General features: G+C 47.5%; 1 protein-coding gene across 1 annotated transcript; it reads left to right on the top strand.

Annotated features, from left to right (window-relative positions):
* The first annotated feature begins 12434 nt into the window (after positions 1–12434).
* LOC125509377 (monocopper oxidase-like protein SKU5) lies at positions 12435–18099 on the top strand. Its single transcript, XM_048674348.2, has 6 exons — positions 12435–12869; positions 12984–13093; positions 13203–13473; positions 13595–13733; positions 16625–17645; positions 17740–18099. Exons 1-6 carry the CDS (start codon positions 12747–12749, stop codon positions 17864–17866), a joined length of 1791 nt encoding a protein of 596 aa, XP_048530305.1. The 5' UTR covers positions 12435–12746; the 3' UTR covers positions 17867–18099.
* Positions 18100–22101: the final 4002 nt, after the last annotated feature.

Genomic DNA, 22101 nt, shown 5'->3' on the forward strand with positions numbered 1-22101 from the left:
TTCCCCCTCCGGCAGATCGCTGAAAAAGGCCCCATATGGGATCTCACGGGTACGGAAGGTTGCGACGGTGGAAAAGTGGTTTCTGTTGGGGAACATAGTAATTTCAAAAAAAATCCTACGCACACGCAAGATCATGGTGATGCATAGAAACGAGAGGGGAGAGTGTTGTCCACGTACCCCTCATAGACCGAAAGCGGAAGCGTTAGCACAATGCGGTTGATGTAGTCGTACGTCTTCACGATCCGACCGATCAAGTACCAAACGCACGGCACCAGTTCAGCACACGTTCAGCCCGATGACGTCCCTCGAACTCCGGTCCAGCCGAGTGTTGAGGGAGAGTTTCGTCAGCACGACGGCGTGGTGACGATGATGATGTTCTACCGATGCAGGGCTTCTCCTAAGCACCACTACAGTATTATCGAGGTGGACTATGGTGGAGGGGGGCATCGCACATGGCTAAAAGATCAAACAATCAATTGTTGTGTCTTTGGGGTGCCCCCTGCCCCCGTATATAAAGGAGCAAGGGGGTGCGGCCGACCTAGAGAGGGGCGTGCCAGGAGGAGTCCTACTCCTACTGGGAGTAGGACTCCCCCCCTTTTCCTTGTTGGACTAGGAGAGAGAGGGGAAAGAGGTGGAGGAGAAGAAGGAAGAGGGGGCGCCGCCCCCCTCTCCTTGTCCTATTCGGACTACGGGGGGAGGGGGCGCGGCCCTTGCCCTGGCCGCCTCTCCTCTCTTCCACCAAGGCCCACTAAGGCCCATTAAGTCCCCGGGGGGTTCCAGTAACCTCCCGGTGCTCCGGTATTATCCTGATCTCACCCAGAACCATTCCGGTATCCAAATATAGCCGTCCAATATATCGATCTTTACGTCTCGAACATTTCGAGACTCCTCGTCATGTCCGTGATCACATCCGGGACTCCGAACAACCTTCGGTACATCAAAGCATATAAACTCATAATATAACTGTCATCGAAACGTTAAGCGTGCGGACCCTACGGGTTCGAGAACTATGTAGACATGACCGAGACACGTCTCCGGTCAATAACCAATAGCGAAACCTGGATGCTCATATTGGCTCCTACATATTCTACGAAGATCTTTATCGGTCAAACCGCATAACAACATACATTGTTCCCTTTGTCATCGGTATGTTACTTGCCCGAGATTCGATCGCCGGTATCTCAATACCTAGTTCAATCTCGTTACCGGCAAGTCTCTTTACTCGTTCTGTAATACATCATCCCGCAACTAACTCATTAGTTGCAATGCTTGCAAGGTTTAAGTGATGTGCATTACCGAGAGGGCCCAGAGATACCTCTCCGACAATCGGAGTGACAAATCCTAATCTCGAAATACGCCAACCCAACAAGTACCTTTGGAGACAACTATAGAGCACCTTTATAATCACCCAGTTACGTTGTGACGTTTGGTAGCACACAAAGTGTTCCTCCGGTAAACGGGAGTTGCATAATCTCATAGTCATAGGAACATGTATAAGTCATGAAGAAAGCAATAGCAACAAACTAAACGATCAAGTGCTAAGCTAACGGAATGGGTCAAGTCAATCACATAATTCTCCTAATGATGTGATCCCATTAATCAAATGACAACTCTTTGTCTATGGCTAGGAAACATAACCATCTTTGATCAACGAGCTAGTCAAGTAGAGGCATACTAGTGACACTCTGTTTGTCTATGTATTCACACATGTATCATGTTTCCTGTTAATACAATTCTAGCATGAATAATAAACATTTATCATGATAGAAGGAAATAAATAATAACTTTATTATTGCCTCTAGGGCATATTTCCTTCAGTCTCCCACTTGCACTAGAGTCAATAATCTAGTTCACATCTCCATGTGATTTAACACCGATAGTTCACATCACCATGTGATTAACACCCATAGTTCACATTGTCATGTGACCAACAACCAAAGGGTTTACTAGAGTCAACAATCTAGTTCGCATCGCTATGTGATTAACCCCCATAGAGTACTAAGGTGTGATCATGTTTTGCTTGTGAGAGAAGTTTAGTCTACGGGTCTGCCACATTCAGATCCGCATGTATTTTGCAAATTTTTATGTCAACAATGCTCTGCACGGAGCTACTCTAGCTAATTGCTCCCACTTTCAAAATGTATCCAGATTGAGACTTAGAGTCATGTGGATCAGTGTCAAAATTTGCATCGATGTAACCCTTTACGACGAACCATTTTTGTCACCTCCATAATCGAGAAACATATCCTTATTCCACTAAGGATAATTTTGACCGCTGTCCAGTGATCTACTCCTAGATCACTATTCTACTCCCTTGCCAAAATCAGTGTAGGGTATAGAATAGATCTGGTACATAGCATGGCATATTTTATAGAACCTATGGCCAAGGCATAGGGAATGAATTTCATTCTCTTTCTATCTTCTGCCGTGGTCGGGCTTTGAGTCTTACTCAGTTTCACACCTTGTAACACAGGCAAGAACTCTTTCTTTGACTGTTCCATTTTGAACTACTTCAAAATCTTGTCAAGGTATGTACTCATTGAAAAACGTATCAAGCGTCTTGATCTATCTCTATAGATCTTGATGCTTAATATGTAAGCAGCTTCACTGAGGTCTTTCATTGAAAAACTCTTATTCAAGTATCCCTTTATGCTATCCAGAAATTCTATATCATTTCCAATCAGCAATATGTCATCCACATATAATATCAGAAATGCTACAAAGCTCCCACTCACTTTCTTGTAAATACAGGCTTCTCCAAAAGTCTGTACAAAAGAAAATGCTTTGATCACACTATCAAAGTGTTTATTCCAACTCCGAGAGGCTTGCACCAGTCCATAAATGGATCGCTGGAGCTTGCACACTTTGTTAGCTCCCTTTGGATCAACAAAAACGTTCCGGTTGCATCATATACAACTCTTCTTCCAGAAATCCATTCAGGAATGCAGTTTTTACATTCATTTGCCAAATTTCATAATCATAAAATGCGGCAATTGCTAACATGATTCGGACAGACTTAAGCATCGCTATGGGTGAGAAGGTCTCATTGTAGTCAATCCCTTGAACTTGTCGAAAACCTTTCGCAACAAGTCGAGCTTTATAGACAATAATATTACCGTTAGCGTCAGTCTTCTTCTTAAAGATCCATTTAATCTCAATGGCTCGCCGATCTTTGGGCAAGTCAATCAAAGTCCATACTTTGTTCTTATACATGGATCTCATCTCAGATTTCATGGCCTCAAGCCATTTCATGGAATCTGGGCTCATCATCGCTTCCTCATAATTCGTAGGTTCGTCATGGTCAAGTAACATGACCTCCACAACAGGATTACCGTACCACTCTGGTGCAGATCTCACTCTGGTTTACCTACGAGGTTCGGTAGTAACTTGATCTGAAGTTACATGATCATCATCATTAGTGTCCTCACTAATTGGTGTAGTAGTCACAGGAACAGATTTCGGTGATGAACTATTTCCAATAAGGGAGCAGGTACAATTACCTCATCAAGTTCTACTTTCCTCCCACTCACTTCTTTTGAGAGAAACTCCTTCTCTAGAAAGGATCCAGTCTCAGCAATGAATATCTTGCCTTCGGATCTGTGATAGAAGGTGTACCCAACATTTTCTTTTGGGTATCCTATGAAGACGCACTTCTTCGATTTGGGTTTGAGCTTATTAGGTTGAAACTTTTTCACATAAGCATTGCAACCTCAAACTTTAAGAAACGACAGCTTAGGTTTCTTGCCAAACCATAGTTCATACGGTGTCGTCTCAACGGATTTAGATGGTGCCCTATTTAACGTGAATGTAGCTGTCTCTAATGCATAACCCCAAAACGATAGTGGTAAATTGGTAATAGACATCATAGATCGCACCATATCTAATAAAGTACGGTTACGACGTTCGGACACACCATTACACTGTGGTGTTCTAGGTGGCGTGAGTAGTGAAACTATTTCACATTGTTTTAACTGAAGCCAAACTCATAACTCAAATATTTTACTTCTGCGATCATATCGTAGAAACTTTTATTTTTGTTACGATGATTCTCCACTTCACTCTAAAATTCTTTGAACTTTTCAAATGTTTCAGACTTGTGTTTCATCAAGTAGATATACTCATATCTGCTCAAATCATTTGTGAAGATCAGAAAAATAATGATACCTGTCGCGAGCCTCAATATTCATCGGACCACATACATCAGTGTGTATGATTTCCAATGAATCTGTTGCTCGCTCCATTGTTCCGGAGAATGGAGTCTTAGTCATCTTGCCCATGAGGCATGGTTCGCAAGCATCAACTGATTCATAATCAAGTGATTCCAAAAGCCCATCAGCATGGATTTTCTTCATGCGCTTTACACCAATATGACCTAAACGGCAGTGCCACAAATAAGTTGCACTATCATTATTAACTTTGCATCTTTTGGCTTCAATATTATGAAAATGTGTATCACCACGATCGAGATCCAACAAACCGTTTTCATTGGGTGTATGACCATAGAAGGTTTTATTCATGTAAACAGAACAACAATTATTCTCTAACTTACATGAATAACCGTATTGCAATCAACATGATCCAATCATATTCATGCTCAAAGCAAACACTAACTAACATTTATTTTAGGTTTAACACTAATCCCGAAAGTATAGGGAGTGTGCGATGATGATCATATCAATCTTGGAACCATTTCCAATACACATCATCACTTCACCCTTAACTAGTCTCTGTTCATTCTGCAACTCCCGTTTCGAGTTACTATTCTTAGCAACTGAACTAGTATCAAATACTAAGGGGTTTCTATAAACACTAGTAAAGTACACATCAATAACATGTATATCAAATATACCTATGTTCACTTTGCCATCCTTCTTATCCGCCAATTACTTAGGGTAGTTCCGCTTCCAGTGACCAGTCCCTTTGCAGTAGAAGCACTCGGTTTCAGGCTTAGGTCCAGACTTGGGTTTTTTCACTTGAGCAGCAACTTGTTTGCCGTTATTCTTGAAGTTCCCCTTTCTTCCCTTTGTCCCTTTACTTGAAACTAGTGGTTTTGTTTACCATCAACACTTGATGCTTTTCTTGATTTCTACCTTCGTCGATTTCAGCATCACGAAGAGCTTGGGAATCGTTTCCGTTATCCCTTGCATATTATAGTTCATCATGAAGTTCTACTAACTTGGTGATGGTGACTAGAGAATTCTGTCAATCACTATTTTATCTGGAAGATTAACTCCCACTTGATTCAAGCGATTGTAGTACCCAGACAATCTGAGCACATGCTCACTGCTTGAGCTATTCTCCTCCATCTTTTAGCTATAGAACTTGTTGGAGACTTCATATCTCTCAACTCGAGTATTTGTTTGAAATATTAACTTCAACTTCTGGAACATCTCATATGGTCCATGACGTTCAAAACGTCTTTGAAGTCCCGATTCTAAGCCGTTTAAGCATGGTGCACTAAACTATCAAGTATTCATCATATTGAGCTAGCCAAACGTTCACAACATCTGCATCTGCTCCTGCAATAGGTTTGTCACCTAGCGGTGCATCAAGGACATAATTCTTCTGTGCAGCAATGAGGATAAACCTCAAATCACGGATACAATCTGCATCATTGCTACTAACATCTTTCAACTTAGTTTTCTCTAGGAACATATCAAAAATAAAACATAGGAGCTAAATGCGAGCTTATTGATCTACAACATAGATATGCTAATACTATCAGGACTAAGTTCATGATAAATTAAAGTTCAATTAATCATATTACTTAAGAACTCCCACTTAGATAGACATCCCTCTAGTCATCTAAGTGATCACATGATCCAAATCAACTAAACCATAACCGAGCATCACGTGAAATGGAGTAGTTTTCAATGGTGAACATCATTATGTTGATCATATCTACTATATGATTCACACTCGACCTTTCGGTCTCCAGTGTTCCGAGGCCATATCTGCATATGTTAGGCTTGTCAAGTTTAACCCGAGTATTTCTGCGTGTGCAAAACTGGCTTACACCCATTGTAGATGGACGTAGAGCTTATCACACCCGATCATCACGTGATGTCTGGGCACGACGAACTTTGGCAATGGTGCATACTCAGGGAGAACACTTTTATCTTGAAATTTAGTGAGAGATCATCTTATAATGCTACCGTCATAACTAAGCAAAGTAAGATGTATAAAAGATAAACATCACATCCAATCAAAATATGTGACATGATATGGCCATCATCATCTTATGCCTTTGATCTCCATCTCCAAAGCATCGTCATGATTTCCATCGTCACCGGCATGACACCATGATCTTCATCATCTTGATTTATATCAATGTGTCGTCACATGGCCGTCTCGCCAACTATTGCTCTTGCAACTATTGCTATCGCATAGTGATAAAGTAAAGCAATTATTTGGCGCTTGCATCTTATGCAATAAAGAGACAACCATAAGACTTCTGCCAGTTGCCGATAACTTCAACAAAACATGATCATCTTATACAACAATGTATATATCATCACGTCTTGACCATATCACATCACAACATCCCCTGCAAAAACAAGTTAGACGTCCTCTACTTTGTTGTTGCAAGTTTTACGTGGCTGCTACGGGCTGAGCAAGAACCATTCTTACCTACGCATCAAAACCACAACGATAGTTCGTCAAGTTGGTGCTGTTTTAACCTTCTCAAGGACCGGGCGTAGCCACACTCGGTTCAACTAAAGTTGGAGAAACTGACACCCGCCAGCCACCTGTGTGCAAAGCACGTCGGTAGAACCAGTCTCGCATAAGCGTACGCGTAATGTCGGTCCGGGCCGCTTCATCCAACAATACCGCCGAACCAAAGTATGACATGCTGGTAAGCAGTATGACTTGTATCGCCCACAACTCACTTGTGTTCTACTCGTGCATATAACATCAATGCATAAAACCAGGCTCTGATACCACTGTTGGGGAACGTAGTAATTTCAAAAAAAATCCTACGCACACGCAAGATCATGGTGATGCATAGCAACGAGAGGGGAGAGTGTTGTCCATGTACCCTCGTAGACCGAAATCGGAAGCGTTAGCACAACACGGTTGATGTAGTCGTACGTATTCACGATCCGACCGATCAAGTACCGAACGCACAGCACCTCCGAGTTCAGCACACGTTCAGCCCGATGATGTCCCTCGAACTCCGATCCAGCCGAGTGTTGAGGGAGAGTTTTGTCAGCACGATGGCGTGGTGATGATGATGATGTTCTACCGATGCAGGGCTTCGCCTAAGCACCGCTACAGTATTATCGAGGTGGACTATGGTGGAGGGGGGCACCGCACACGGCTAAAAGATCAAACGATCAATTGTTGTGTCTTTGGGGTGCCCCCTGCCCCCGTATATAAAGGAGAAAGGGGGGGTGCTGCCGGCCTTGAGAGGGGCACACCAGGAGGAGTCCTACTCCTACCGGGAGTAGGACTCCCCCCCCCTTTCCTTGTTTGACTAGGAGAGAGAGGGGAAAGAGGTGGAGGAGAAGAAGGAAGGGGGCGCCGCCCCCCTCTCCTTGTCCTATTCGGACTAGGGGGAGGGGTGCGGCCCTTTCCCTGGCCGCCTCTCCTCTCTTCCACCAAGGCCCACTAAGGCCCATAAGTCCCCGGGGGGTTCCGGTAACCTCCCGGTACTCCGGTAAAATCCCGATTTCACCCGGAACACTTCCGATATCCAAACATAGGCTTCCAATATATCAATCTTCATGTCTCGACCATTTAGAGACTCCTCGTCATGTCCGTGATCACATCCGGGACTCCGAACAACCTTCGGTACATCAAAGCATATAAACTCATAATATAACTGTCATCGAAACGTTAAGCGTGCAGACCCTACGGGTTCGAGAACTATGTAGACATGACCGAGACACGTCTCCGGTCAATAACCAATAGCGAAACCTGGATGCTCATATTGGCTCCTACATATTCTACGAAGATCTTTATCGGTCAAACCGCATAACAACATACATTGTTCCCTTTGTCATCGGTATGTTACTTGCCCGAGATTCGATCGCCGGTATCTCAATACCTAGTTCAATCTCGTTACCGGCAAGTCTCTTTACTCGTTCTGTAATACATCATCCCGCAACTAACTCATTAGTTGCAATGCTTGCAAGGTTTAAGTGATGTGCATTACCGAGAGGGCCCAGAGATACCTCTCCGACAATCGGAGTGACAAATCCTAATCTCGAAATACGCCAACCCAACAAGTACCTTTGGAGACAACTATAGAGCACCTTTATAATCACCCAGTTACGTTGTGACGTTTGGTAGCACACAAAGTGTTCCTCCGGTAAACGGGAGTTGCATAATCTCATAGTCATAGGAACATGTATAAGTCATGAAGAAAGCAATAGCAACAAACTAAACGATCAAGTGCTAAGCTAACGGAATGGGTCAAGTCAATCACATAATTCTCCTAATGATGTGATCCCATTAATCAAATGACAACTCTTTGTCTATGGCTAGGAAACATAACCATCTTTGATCAACGAGCTAGTCAAGTAGAGGCATAATAGTGACACTATGTTTGTCTATGTATTCACACATGTATCATGTTTCCGGTTAATACAATTCTAGCATGAACAATAAACATTTATCATGATATAAGGAAATAAATAATAAATGTATTATTGCCTCTAGGGCATATTTCCTTCAGTTTCGTGGCTCCCCTGATGTTATTAGGGTATAAGAGTATATATAGGCGAAAGAAGTACGTCGGTGGAGCTCCGTAGGGCCCACGAGGGTGGGGGCACGCCTACCCCCTGGGCGCGCCCTCCTATCTCGTGGATGCCTCGCGGACTTCCGGACTTCTACTCCAAGTCTCCTGGTTTACGTTTGTTCCAAGAAAGATCCTCGCGAAGGTTTTGTTCCATTTGGATTCCGTTTGATATTCCTTTTCTGCGAAACACTGAAATAGGCAAAAAAAACAGAAACTGGCACTGGGCCTCCGGTTAATAGATTAGTCCCAAAAATAATATAAAAGAGGATATTAAAGCCCATTAAACATCCAAAGCAGATAATATAATAGCATGGAATAATCAAAAATTATAGATACATTGGAGACGTATCACGTGGTTGCTCGCCGTTGAGGCAGCCGCGGCACGCTTCGCTTTGGCGTCCCTACGCGCGCTCTGCTCGCCGTTGAGGCAAATTTACAATGGCAACGGTTAATAATTCTTAATAATTGTCTTACATATTCAGGATAATTTAAAATGCCACATGCGGCAAGGCCCAGAACACTCGTGACCTACATTGTATATACGTTCCGGCGCTCATCCTCTATGATCATATTGTGCATGATCACACAAGCAGTCAGCACCTCCCATAAGTTCTTGGTGTTCCAAGTTCTAACAGGATAACAAACGATGCCCCATCGAGATTGAAGAATACCAAAGGCACGTTCGACATCCTTCCTAGCACTCTCTTGTTCTTGGACAAATCTTTTCCTGTTCTCTCCGACGGGGCTGGGGATTGTCTTCACAATTACCGTCACCTAGGTAGTAACCTTTGTTGTAGTTGTGGCCGTTGATGTTAATATTAACCGACAGGCAATTGCCTTTGGCAAGCCTTGCAAACACCAACGAGTGTTGAAACACGTTGATATCATTGTGCGATCCGGCCATGTCAAAGAAAGAGTTCCAGATTCAGAGATCTTTTGAGGCCGCTGCCTCAAGTATGATAGTGCAAGCCTGAGAAGCCCCTGTTGGCATTCATCGCCAATAAGTGGGTTGTATCTTCAGCAGTCGACTCTCTCAAGTACTCATGGCTAAACACAACAATCACAGCCTTGAAGAACTTGTACATGGACTCTAGGCACGTAGACTCGCTCATACAGACGTACTCATCAACAAGACCATCGGGCACTCTGTATGCAAGCATCCAGATAGCTGCAGTGCATTTCTGATAAGATGAGAAGGCAATCTTCCCAAGGCCATCCTCTTTGCACTCGAAATAATTATCATATCTGACTGTCACCTCTCTAATATGGTTGAAAACATGCCTAGCCATACGGAAACGCTGCCGAAATTTCTAATGCTTGAACAGCGGGTTGGTTGTGTCAAAGTAGTCCTCCAAAGAAGCAAATGGCCGCTCTCTCGGTTCCGATTCAACGCCGGAATGTGCCCCAGGATTGAGCCCCGGAACAACGGCCGCTGCCTATTAAAGTGGTCATGGACCAACATAGCAGCCAACATCTCCTCATCATCGGACGAGGAATCGTCGGAGTCGCACAGAAAATTATGGAAAAAGAACTCGTCGGCTGAGTCCATTTGTACCTTGAGGTAAACTATCGAACATCTTGTGGGCATCGACGAAGAAGCTGGCCGGCGATGAGACCCGCACCTCCCCTGGACCAGGTGGCTGGCCTGGCGGCATCCGACGAGTGTGGCGGCGTCAGCGGGGGGGGTGTGTCGGACGAAGGAGCTGGTCGGGCCGGCAGGGGGCGACTTCGTGCTCGCGGCGACGTCGGACTGGTGGGGTGGGGGTGGGAAGCTACAGTGGCCCAGCGACGAGGCGGTGGTGACGGCGACATGGGAGGTGGCGGTGTGGGGGAAGGTGTGGAGGCACAAACTGCTGGCAGAGACACCAGAACTGGGCGACGACGGCGACAGGGCGGGCGGCGTAGACGACGAGGCGGTTGCAGAGGATGGCCAATGTGCCACCAACTAGCGGGCCGGGGGGTAGATGCGCAACGCGCGCGTCCGTTTCGAGTCCGGGCCGATGCAAATCGGGCCCAAAATTGGTCCGGGAATAGGTCGGCAGACGGACGAAAAGCAGATGCGCGTACATTTGGGTTGACACGTTGGACCGACTTTTCTATCCGCGGTGATTCAAACGGACACCCGCAGACGAAATGGGTCAGCGCGTTGGAGTTGCTCTTAGGCCAACTCCAGCGCGCGACCCCATCTTGTCCGAAGGTGGAGATGGTGAGGCGTTGAAGAGGCCGAGGGGCAAGACCAACTTCAAGGTGGACGACAAGCGTGATGCGTCATTCACGGCCTTGCATGAGACTTTGCACGGCATGATGTCTCAGAAGGAGGTGAGGGACGAGAAAAAACGACAAAGCAAGGAGGAGCAAATGAAGCAATACTTGGAGTTTCAAATGAAGAAGCTTGAGATGGAGGAGGCGGCCAAGAAGAGGAAGATCGACGTGGAGGAGACGTCCCGGCAGAGGCAGCTCGACATCGAGGTCGCCAATGCCACGACCAGGCAGAGGCAGTTCGACATTGAGGCCGCCAATGCCGCAATCAAAGCAAAGGAGGTGGCGCTAGCGATCATGAGCGTGGACTTGAGCAAGATGAGCGAGAAGACGAGGAGCTGGTTCGAGGCCCGGCAAAAGAAGATATTCGACGCCGACGGCCTGAATTAGGTGGTCTGTTCGGCCGTGGTCGTTCTTTTTGAAGGCTGACATGGATGCCAGCGAGAAATCTATTCATTTTGGAGGCTGGCTGTGTTGCCGGCGAAGAAACTATTCATTTTGGAGGCTAATCGCGTTGCGGGCGAGATCGTGTAGGCGGACTGTGTTGCCGACGTGAACTAAGGCCGCTGGCATGAACTATGGACGTGATTTATTTGAATATTTGTGTTTGAAAAAAAAGGCGGACATGATGCGGTCAAAGAACGCGTCTGTGTGTTGGACGCACGGCCTCCGCATTCCATAAAAGACCCGGACATGATCTTATTGGCCGCTCTGAACAGAATCCGGGTCAAACGGACGTACATTCGGGATCGTGCGCTGGAGTTGGCAGCTCTTATTTCGCTCGAAAAGAAGATAAGTAATTACAGAGAAGGACAAACAGTTCTTCGTGCGGCAGTGAAAACAGAATCACCGGCCTGTCCGGGACGATAATTCCGGCGGAGAGGCAGCCTTCCCTGTCGTGCAGCCGGTCCCATGCAAGCACGTGCCCGCGCGGCGCCGATGAGGATGGCGCGAGGGGTGGTGGTGGGGGCCACCGTCGCACCGCGCACCGACCGCAGCCAATGCCACCGCTGCCCCAGTCCACCGCCGCCGCGGCTGCGCGCATGGGATCCCACGTTCGCGCGGCCTCGAGGACCCGTCCCCTCCAGTCAGTGCTGGCCGTTCGCTGGCGCCCTCGAGGACCCGTCCCCTCCCACGCCACGCATGTGCAGGTGCTGGAGCGCCGCGCGCGCTTCACAAATCACAACGTGGGCGCTCCCTCCCCGAGCTCCAGCCCGTGGCTACCAACTTTGTAGAGTTTTCTGTACACACTAGGGTTCCGTTTCGTGGGTCCAAATTCAAACTTGGAAGCAGATGTTTTGTGGTTGGGGCCAAACTCCTTCGTAATACGTGTGGACCATCGTGAGCTTTGACTAACAACGGTAACCGAATCTATCCAGTATCGCGCTAACCCCAAAGACAAGACCGAGCAAATTTTGCTGCCACCGGTCGAGCAGGCTCCACTCCCCCCGCCGCGCTCAGTCTGAGCGCATTTGCAGCTCTGCAAGCAACGTCTCACGCTCCCCCACCGCAGCCGCCGTCCACCGCGGCGCCACGCCACCCTGTGACCCACCCTGAAATACACGCGCACGCGCTCCCCCTCTGCGTACAGGCTGTCGAGCCAGAGGCCTCCGTCCTCCCCTGTCCGTCTCCGTCCAACTCTCTGCTCTCCACAATGCAGCGCCACTGACCGAATCACCTGCTCTTTCTGTCGCTTCTTCCGCTGCAACTACTCATTTCCCAACACCGCCGAGCTCGATCCGCAATGTGGCGGCTTCTGGCGCTGGTGGTGTTCGCCGCCGTGCCGGCAATGGCCGGCGACCCCTACGCCTTCTTCGACTGGGACGTCTCCTACGTCACCGCGGCGCCCCTCGGCGTCAAGCAGCAGGCAAGCCAAGCTAGCAAACCATTTCACTATCACTCGTCGCGCAGGCATTATCCTCCGTTTACTTTCCCCCCGTCTGGTTTTTAAGGATCCCTTTCGTTTCCTTGTTGCCGGTAGGTGATAGGCATCAACGGCAAGTTCCCGGGGCCCGTCGTCAACATCACCACCAACTGGAACGTCGTCGTCAACGTGCTCAACGACCTCGACGAGCCCCTCCTAATCACATGGTGCATGCCCACTCCCACACTCTCTCTCGCGCGCGCGGTGCCGCCATTAATTCCTCCCAAGTCGCAGCAAGCAGGGCAACTGAGAATTGTGTTGCGCGGCGGCATGCAGGAACGGGATCCAGCACCGGAAGAACTGCTGGCAGGACGGCGTGCTGGGCACCAACTGCCCCATCCCGTCCGGGTGGAACTGGACCTACGAGTTCCAGGTCAAGGACCAGATCGGCAGCTTCTTCTACTTCCCCTCCACCGGCCTGCAGCGCGCCGCCGGCGGCTTCGGCGGCATCGTTGTCAACAACCGCGGCGTCATCGCCGTGCCCTTCGGCCGCCCCGACGGCGACATCACCATCCTGATCGGCGACTGGTACAACAGGAACCACACGGTGCGTCGTCGTAAACACAAGATTCCGGCCACCACGTTAACCACCGCGCCCCACTGATTTCTTAAAGGAGATACAGTGCCACATTGACTTAATTGCTCGACCGTGTGGTTCCCCGCTGCAGGATCTGAGGAAGATGCTGGACGAAGGGAAGGAGCTCGGGATGCCGGACGGCGTGCTGATAAACGGCAAGGGCCCGTACCGGTACAACGACAGCCTTGTGCCGGCCGGCATTGAGCACGAGACCATCGATGTGCATCCCGGTAATTCGTTGCCCCCCATCATAGCACTACTGCTACTTGCATTCTGGGTTGGCAACTTGCATCACTTTTATTCAGAGCTCAATGACAAGAATCCCTGGCAGAAGAAAAAAAAACTTGAGAAGTGGAGGAGCAGGTTGCGCAAGTTGCATCGCTTTTATTCAGACCTCTGTCTTCTCCTTGGATAAGAATCTTGTTTCAGAGAATTAGAGTAATGTGGTTCCAGAAAAGAGGAAGAGAATAGAAGTGGCGCAAAAAAAAATACAGATACATACGCTCATACAAACTCACATATCAACGCACCCACGCACATAGTACCCATGTGATCACCTTAGATAGACTGAGCCGGTATCACTTCTTGAGATTGATGAAGTCGCCACAGGCGCCTCATAGTCTGGCGGGAACATTTTCTCCCACCGAATGAACATCCCAGAAAAGCTTAAATAAACCCAGAAAAACGTGAGAACAAGTGCCAAGTATAGAACCTGAGGCCTCTTTTGATTTGTAGGATTTTTGTAGGAATTCTATAGGATAGAATTTGCAAAGAAAAAATTCCTTTGAAACTTTTTGGGTTGTAAGAATGGATTCCTATTCCTACGGGCCTGTTCTGAACCTCTCCAGCTCCACGCTCCGCCAACTCCGCGCGTGAAGCTGGGCCGAACGCGTGAGCTATATTGGGCCTCAGTGCATTTTTCACGGAGTTGGAGAAGCTGGGTATTCCCAGCTCCACGACTTCTCAATTTTTGTGGAGTTCGCGTAAATTACACCCCTTGCCACCGCCAAGTGAAAAACTGCACGGTTCGGTACTTCACTCACCCACGACTTCTTCCTCTCGTCCTTTCTCCAGGCCGAGCGCTAGGGTTACGCGCCGCCGCCACCCCGCGTCTGCACGGAGCTGCGACGCCGGCGCCACCGCAACTATCCCCGCTGCCTCCTCTCCTCCGAGTTCCACCCTAGCAGCGTGCCCCAAGCCCCTGATGCTCCAACGCAGGGCAGAGGGCTCTGATTCGGCCATGGCGTATGCATTTTCGATCTCCTCTATTAATAAACAATAGGTTGTGCCCTTTGATGGAATGGATTCGCGACCAATAGGGCAGCAAATTTGATGTTCAAGTTGATGTGATTCGGGGTCTAAATCACCAGATTTGATGGGTAATTGGCATTAGTTATGTGTCTACTTTGTTTTTTTGCGTGAGCTGAATGTTGAAGACGACCTGTAGCGAATGTGGGCTAGGCGCCCAGCCGGCCCAATATGGCACTAGGCAGGCCAGCAGCTGCTGCCAGCCCAAGCTGGCGATGGAGAAGCTAATTTTGCTCCCGAACGGATGGAAGTCGCTGTGTGAAGCTAGAAGCCAAGATGAGAAGCTGGAATTGTGGAGTTTTGAGAAGTCGCTGTGTGAAGCTAGAAGCCAAGATGAGAAGCTGGAATTGTGGAGTCTTGAGAAGCTGGAGAGGTTCAGAACAAGCCCTATGTAGGATAGGAATCAATCCTTCACGTTTTGGAGGAAAAAAACATTAGCCTAGACTCAATGGAAAAAAATCCTATCTTATGCATCAAATGACATCTTTTTTTTTATAGGAATTGACATGCATGTCATCTCACTTTTTATGATTTTTCTATTTCTATAAAATTCCTATCCTATGAACCAAAGAAGGCCTGAACCTTGACGGGCTAGTTTCACCTCAAGAAACCTAACCAATTGAGCTCAGTTCGCCGGAAACGCAACTTTTTGGCAAGACGTTTTGCTAGATTGCACTTTTAAAAAAGTTTAACTTGAACTTTTTTTACCTTTTGTGAGTTTGACTTGTTATGTCCTTCTACTGCAATATGTAGTTTGTACAACCTGCATTAGGCTATTTTCTCTTCTTAGCATCATCTTCTCCAATGTCGTAGAGGATCTACAACTGGATTGATCTAATTTGACCCCCTAAACATGCGTAGACGCACTTGGATGTGCTTGTGGACAGCACTCGGTCACCCCTCGTTTGTCCGCCTCCACACCCGCCCCCCTCATATGCAGACACTCAAATCCATACAATCTCATTCAACATAAAAACAACACACATAGTTCGTATAGATCAACACACATAGATCAATTAGGACATAGTATAAGGAATCATACATATAATTGGACTACCAAATTTTGGCATGATCAAATATGACTACGGAGGAAGTTCATTCACGACCACCAGGTCGAGAAGGATGTGCTTGCTGCTGGAGTTGTTAATATGTCGAATGCGTCACCAGCTTCATCGTCGTCCTATTGCGGGCGTAGGCCGGTAAGGGCACTTACTGCACCGATTTGCTCTAGTGCGAGGGCACACGTCACCATGGCCTGCCGCTTCGCCAGGATCCGGGCCTGGGTGTCATCCATTGGATCCGCTGCCCGTCATGCTGGAGAAGATCGGCAAGGTTCAGACGGGCAGCATCCCGATTCAAATGTGCATGCATGCGTTCTACTCCTACTCGGCTACTCCCTCCGTTCTTAATTATTTGTCTTTCTAGATATTTCAACAAATGACTATGTACGGAGCAAAATGAGTGAATCTACTCCCTCCGTATGTGGTAGTTCATTTGAAGACTCTAAAAGGACAAATGTATTTAGAAACGGAGGGAGTATATTCCAATATGGAGCGGAGATGTTACCTTATGCACTCGGTGTTAACTACTAAAGTTGAGTCACTTATTTTGAGATTATGTCTTTTTTCAGGTATTTTGAGACTATGTTTTTTTTTTTGAAATTATTTTGAGACTATGTTAGCTTCGAATGCAACGGTGGAATTTACTCAACCGTCAAAGATGCCATTGGAAATTGCATGTAGCACATCCACCGCTGCAATCTCATCAGTTTTTGTGATACTCTATTTATCCGGTCATGATGCACATGGAGCAGGTCGGACGTACCGCATCCGGGTGCACAACGTGGGCACGTCGACGAGCCTCAACTTCCGGATCCAGGGGCACAACCTGCTGCTGGTGGAGACGGAGGGGTCCTACACCACGCAGCAGAACTACAGCAGCCTCGACGTCCACGTCGGCCAGTCCTACTCCTTCCTCCTCACCACCGACCAGAACGCCAGCTCCGACTACTACGTCGTCGCCAGCGCCCGCATCGTCAACGAGTCCCTCTGGCAGCGCGTCACCGGCGTCGCCCTCCTCCGCTACTCCAACTCCGGCGGCCCGGCGTCCGGCCCGCTCCCGGACCCGCCCCAGGACCAGTACGACAAGACGCTCTCCATGAACCAGGCGCGCTCCGTCCGCTGGAACCTCAGCGCCGGCGCGGCGCGGCCCAACCCGCAGGGCTCCTTCCGCTACTCCTCCATCAACGTGACGCAGGCGTACCTGCTGCGGAGCGCCGCGCCCGTGGAGATCGGCGGGAAGCTTAGGGCGGCGCTCAACGGGCTGTCCTTCGTCCCGCCGGAGACGCCGCTGCGGCTCGCCGACGCGTACGGCGTGGAGGGCGCCTACACGCTCGACTTCCCGGAGCGGCCGCCGGCGCCGGACGCCGCCCCCCGGGTGGCGCGGTCCGTCATCAACGGCACCTACCGGGGGTTCATGGAGCTCATCTTCCAGAACAACGACACCCGGATGCAGAGCTACCACGTGGACGGGTACGCCGTGTTCGTCGTCGGGATGGACTACGGGGAGTGGACGGAGGCGAGCCGGAGCACGTACAACAAGGGCGACAGCGTGGCGCGCAGCACCGTGCAGGTGTACCCCGGCGCCTGGACGGCGGCGCTGGTGTCGCTGGACAACGTGGGGTTCTGGAACGTGCGGTCGCAGAACCTCGACTCGTGGTACCTCGGGCAGGAGGTGTACGTCAGGGTGGTGAACCCCGAGGACGGCGCCAACAAGACCGAGATGGCCGTCCCCCGCAACGCCCTCTACTGCGGCCAGCTCCACAAGTACCAGAAGTACGGCCCCCGAACCGCGATCCCTCATCTGATCAAACACATTTGCTGTTCTTTTTCATGTGTCTTTTGTTAACTGTTTTCGACTCCTTTCCAGGGAGCAGACCCCTCATCACAAGGCGGCGGCGGCGGCGTCTGCGGCGGCCGTGCGGCCGTTGGCTGTGCGGAGGCAGATCGTGGCGTTGGTGATGCTCGTCGTCGGAGCCCTCGTGTTCGCGTCGTAGCGCGGCACCGTGGATCCATTTTTTGTGCCGCGTCTGAGGTGACTTCTTCGTGTGTGTAGTGTAGGTTAGGATCAGAGGTGCCACTGGACTGTACCAATTGCCCATGCACTGTGTTTTGTGTTCGTAGCATTAGGAACGGTCGATCGTGTTTATTCATTCACCTCGAGGCTGTCTGAGGACTGTTATTTGATTTGTTCGCGAGGAGCAATTCTAATATACTCCGTATTCTTTTACTCCGTAGAATTTATTTAGCTCAACTAACTACCGTGTGTTCATCTTAACTGAAACCCGCGTCAGTTTTTTGGTGTTCAATGCCCGACGGCAAGGCGATCGATCAAACAGACAGGTTCGTCCAGATAATGAGATAAACATGTCCTAAGCAACAGGGCATCTTGCAGAACCATGATTCATGGTCACGGTTGTTGAATCATAACCGAATTCGTTTGTCCTTTGGTCTTCTTCAGTGGCACGTCCAGGAATTACCGAATCACCTGATTGCAGGCAGCCACACGACTCTGCGCCGCTCTCCGAAATTCTGAATCCTGGCCGGCGTCGTCAGTGGTATTCAATTTGCCACTGGGCTCCTTTCGTCGCCCATTTGACTGGGGCTGGGCCTGGGTTTGAAGTCCACCACCGCTCAGCGCACCATCGCACCAGGCTGAGCCGGGAGCAACTAGTTAACGAGCGCTTCTTCGAGAGCCTCGCAACGATCAGCATCACTTGGCGCGCTCTCAGCTATTCGTCACGTGTCGCGTTCTAGACGTTCTCTTCGGATTTTATTTATTTTATTTTTCCATATGCGTTTTCGGCTTTTTAAACGGTTTTTTTCGATTTTTTCGACATTTTGATTTCCCCCCGGTCTATCTTAGCTTTTCGATAAAAAAATTTGAAAAAAAAAATTTGCGTGAAAAAACGCGTTTTCTTTTTTTTCTTTTTGCGAAATTCACGGTTTTTCTTCTGCGAGAGGCACAGTTGTGCTTTATCGAGAGTCACGGCCGTGCCTTTCAAAAACGGAAAAAAACGTGTTTTCTGTTTTTTTTCACAAGAGTCACGGTTTTGCTTTCGCGAGAGGCGCGGTTGTGCTTTCGCGAGAGTCACGGCCGTGCTTCTCGGAAAGGGAAAAACAAAACGTGTTTTCTGTTTTTTTTTTCTTTCGTGAGAGTCACGGTTTTGCTTCCGCGAGAGACACGGTTGTGCTTACGCGAAAGTCACGGCCGTGCCTCTCGAAAAGGGAAAAAAATACGCGTTTCTGTTTTTTTTCTTTCGCGAGTCACGGTTTTGCTTTCGCGAGAGGCACGGTTGTGCTTTCGCGAGAGTCACGGCCGTGCCTCTCGGAAACGAAAAAAAAATGCATTTTCTGTTTTTTCCTTTCACAAGAGTTACGGTTTTGCTTCCACGAGAGGCATAGGCGTGCCTCTTTCGGAAAGAGAAAAAACCATGCTCCCGGTTCGGTTTTTTCATCCGGTTTTTTTCATAAAAAAAATTTCATCAAAACCTATCAACATGGGATCTAGTTTTGAAGATCTCGACGCAAGAAATCCAATGATGAAAACGGTTCGAGATTTGGACGCACGGTTTAAGAGATAAAACGTTTTGAATAAACGGATATACGAAAAAAGGAAAAACTCCTAGATTGCGACAAGTGGCGCGTTGCATGTGCGCCACTTGTCGCTACCTGAGAAAGTGGAGTGTTCTTTGCAACGAGTACTTCTTAGTTAGTGATTTCGGGCTGAGCCTGGTTTTGTTCTCCTGCCAACTATAGATTTTTCTTTTTGATGCTAAAAAAAACTATAGATTTTCTTTGCCTAAAAAAATATAGATTTTCCTTTTAGTAACGTTCTTGATAGCGGTAATGCTATTCAGCGAATGTTCGCTGGGTGGCATGAAAAAATGAACGTTTTTCATGGCAATTTATGTTGGTAGTATGGCAATTCCTTCAAGCGAACACGACAATTTACGCACTAAATTAGATGTTTGCCAGAATTTGCAATGTGTTTTAAAATAAATTGCCATAAAAAATATTTGCATTTGCCATGCTCCCCAGCGAACATTTGCTGGTTATTATGGTCCTTTAATAATTCATAATATAGCATGAAGTGGGAATGGTGAGCGGCACCAGGTCTCTGCATAGATAAGATGGAGACAACCAAATTAATATTCTGACAAGTTAAAAAGACACAGTGACAAACACTAAACTTATATAACATGGAAACTATGCCTATGCCAAGGAAGGTGGTGGACCGATCCGAAGATTATGTTGCCATCTATATTAGATAAAACTTCCTTAGCCACCGCTCCAACCGCGCACAACACCGCATTCGACAATGGTTGGTACTCTATCCAATGTAGCGTAGAGCTATAGGCCACATACAAAGAAAATAGGTAGATAACCTGCATGAAAGATGAATTTATGCAATTAAAAACGAAATTATGTCTACATAGTCAAAACGGCCACAGTAAGATAGACACTACCAATCTAATTAGCATACTAAACTTAATTGGTATTTCGTCGAGCTAGTGATTGTATTGACAACACTTATGTGCGAATAAAAATTTGACGCAACCTAGATGATTGACCATGTACAACACACGAACTTACATTCAAAGAATTGGTGTTTGATCATCTGATCGTGAGCACAAAAACTACACTTCTTGCGTCCTTGTTGGTTGTGGCAGTCGTGGTTGTCTTTTATAAGCACAACTCCTACGTGAAGATACCACATGATTATCTTTACGTTTATTGGTATCTTTGGTTCCATATTTGTTTGTTATTGTCCACTGGTATCTCGGAGTGTGAGAGTGTACAATACATAGAGTTGACTTTGAATAACCCATCTGTAGTTAGATTTCAGTGAAACACATCCTTCCTTGCGTCAGTTTGATCCAATGCAATCATGATACAAGATGTTGTCGTGTCATAAGACAGGGCTGATCAAATCCCTCCTATATGATGTATCCCACGGGGAGGATTGGAGTACTTGCGCAAGAGTCTCACTCTTTACCACCAATAATGTGTACAAAGCTAAATACTGTTTCTAGATAGTGGTGTTTCCAGGCCACTTTTCCTCCTAGAAATGAATCCCAGGAATTGCCAAGTCACATGACTGCTAGCAGCCACACGACTATGCGCCGCCCTCTAAAATTCTAAGACCTAGGTGACGTCGTCAGTGGTATTGAATGTGCCAATGGGCTCCTTTTATTGCCCGTTTGCCTGAGGCTGGGCGTCGTTTGGAAAGCGAGCTTATGTGAGCATCTTAACATGTTAATCAGAAAGTTTTTGTGGGGCAGCAAACAAGGGCAGCGCAAGCCAGGTTCAGTTTTTTGGAGTATGATGATGACGTGACCAAAATTCATGGGTGGTTTGGGGTCTAAGGTCTCCGAGATTTTTAATCTTGCGTTGCTTGTAAGGCACGCATGGTGAATCATGGAATTCCCTGAGTCCCTTAGTGCACACATTTTAAGAGTGGTATACTTCCAAGCTTCTTCCATTTTGAATGCAGAGCTTGGTATCACTCGTCGCCGCTTTGGCGGGTTATAGTTGAAGGTCTCTACCTTCAACTATAGGGTCTTATCCACCGAATTGAGAATAGAATAATTACGGAAATCTTGACACCAAATTGGATCCTTAGGGATGAAATGATGCGGCCAATTGCATGCCTTTCAACTGATCCTCCAATCTTGGTAAGTGAATGAATTGATGTCACAAATACCTCTTGGAATATGGTTGTACTGGAACAAAACTTTCTGCCAATGAACGTTATGTGTATTAAGAGCATCCCATTATGCACCCACGATATCCCTATTTTTTATCATGGAACTTTCAGAAAAATGGAAGGTTCTCGGCACACTCTACTTATCATACGGTTGTTGCCATTAAAAACGGAGACATGCTTGGCTTGACATGACCGAAAGTCCCTCAAATACTGGAACTGGTAAAAAGGGATGGAAATCTTTGTGGAATGTTCAGGTCCTAGCTGTATTGAGAGTATTTATCTGGTGGCCTGCAATACATTCACTGCCCATGGAGGATGTGTGACAACACCATAATATGCCATTGAGTGAGAATTTTCCTTTATGTGGTGCTATTGATTCGTGGAGACACTCTTTGCTAGAGTACAACTGTTGGGTAACGCAGTAATTTAAAAAAAATTCCTACGCACACGCAAGATCATGATGATGCATAGCAATGAGAGGGGAGAGTGTTGTCCACGTACCCTCGTAGACCCTAAGCGGAA

The sequence above is a fragment of the Triticum urartu genome, chromosome 1A (assembly GCF_056163025.1).
Source record: "Triticum urartu cultivar PI428250 chromosome 1A, HENAU_Tu73, whole genome shotgun sequence".
Taxonomy (NCBI): Eukaryota; Viridiplantae; Streptophyta; class Magnoliopsida; order Poales; family Poaceae; genus Triticum; species Triticum urartu.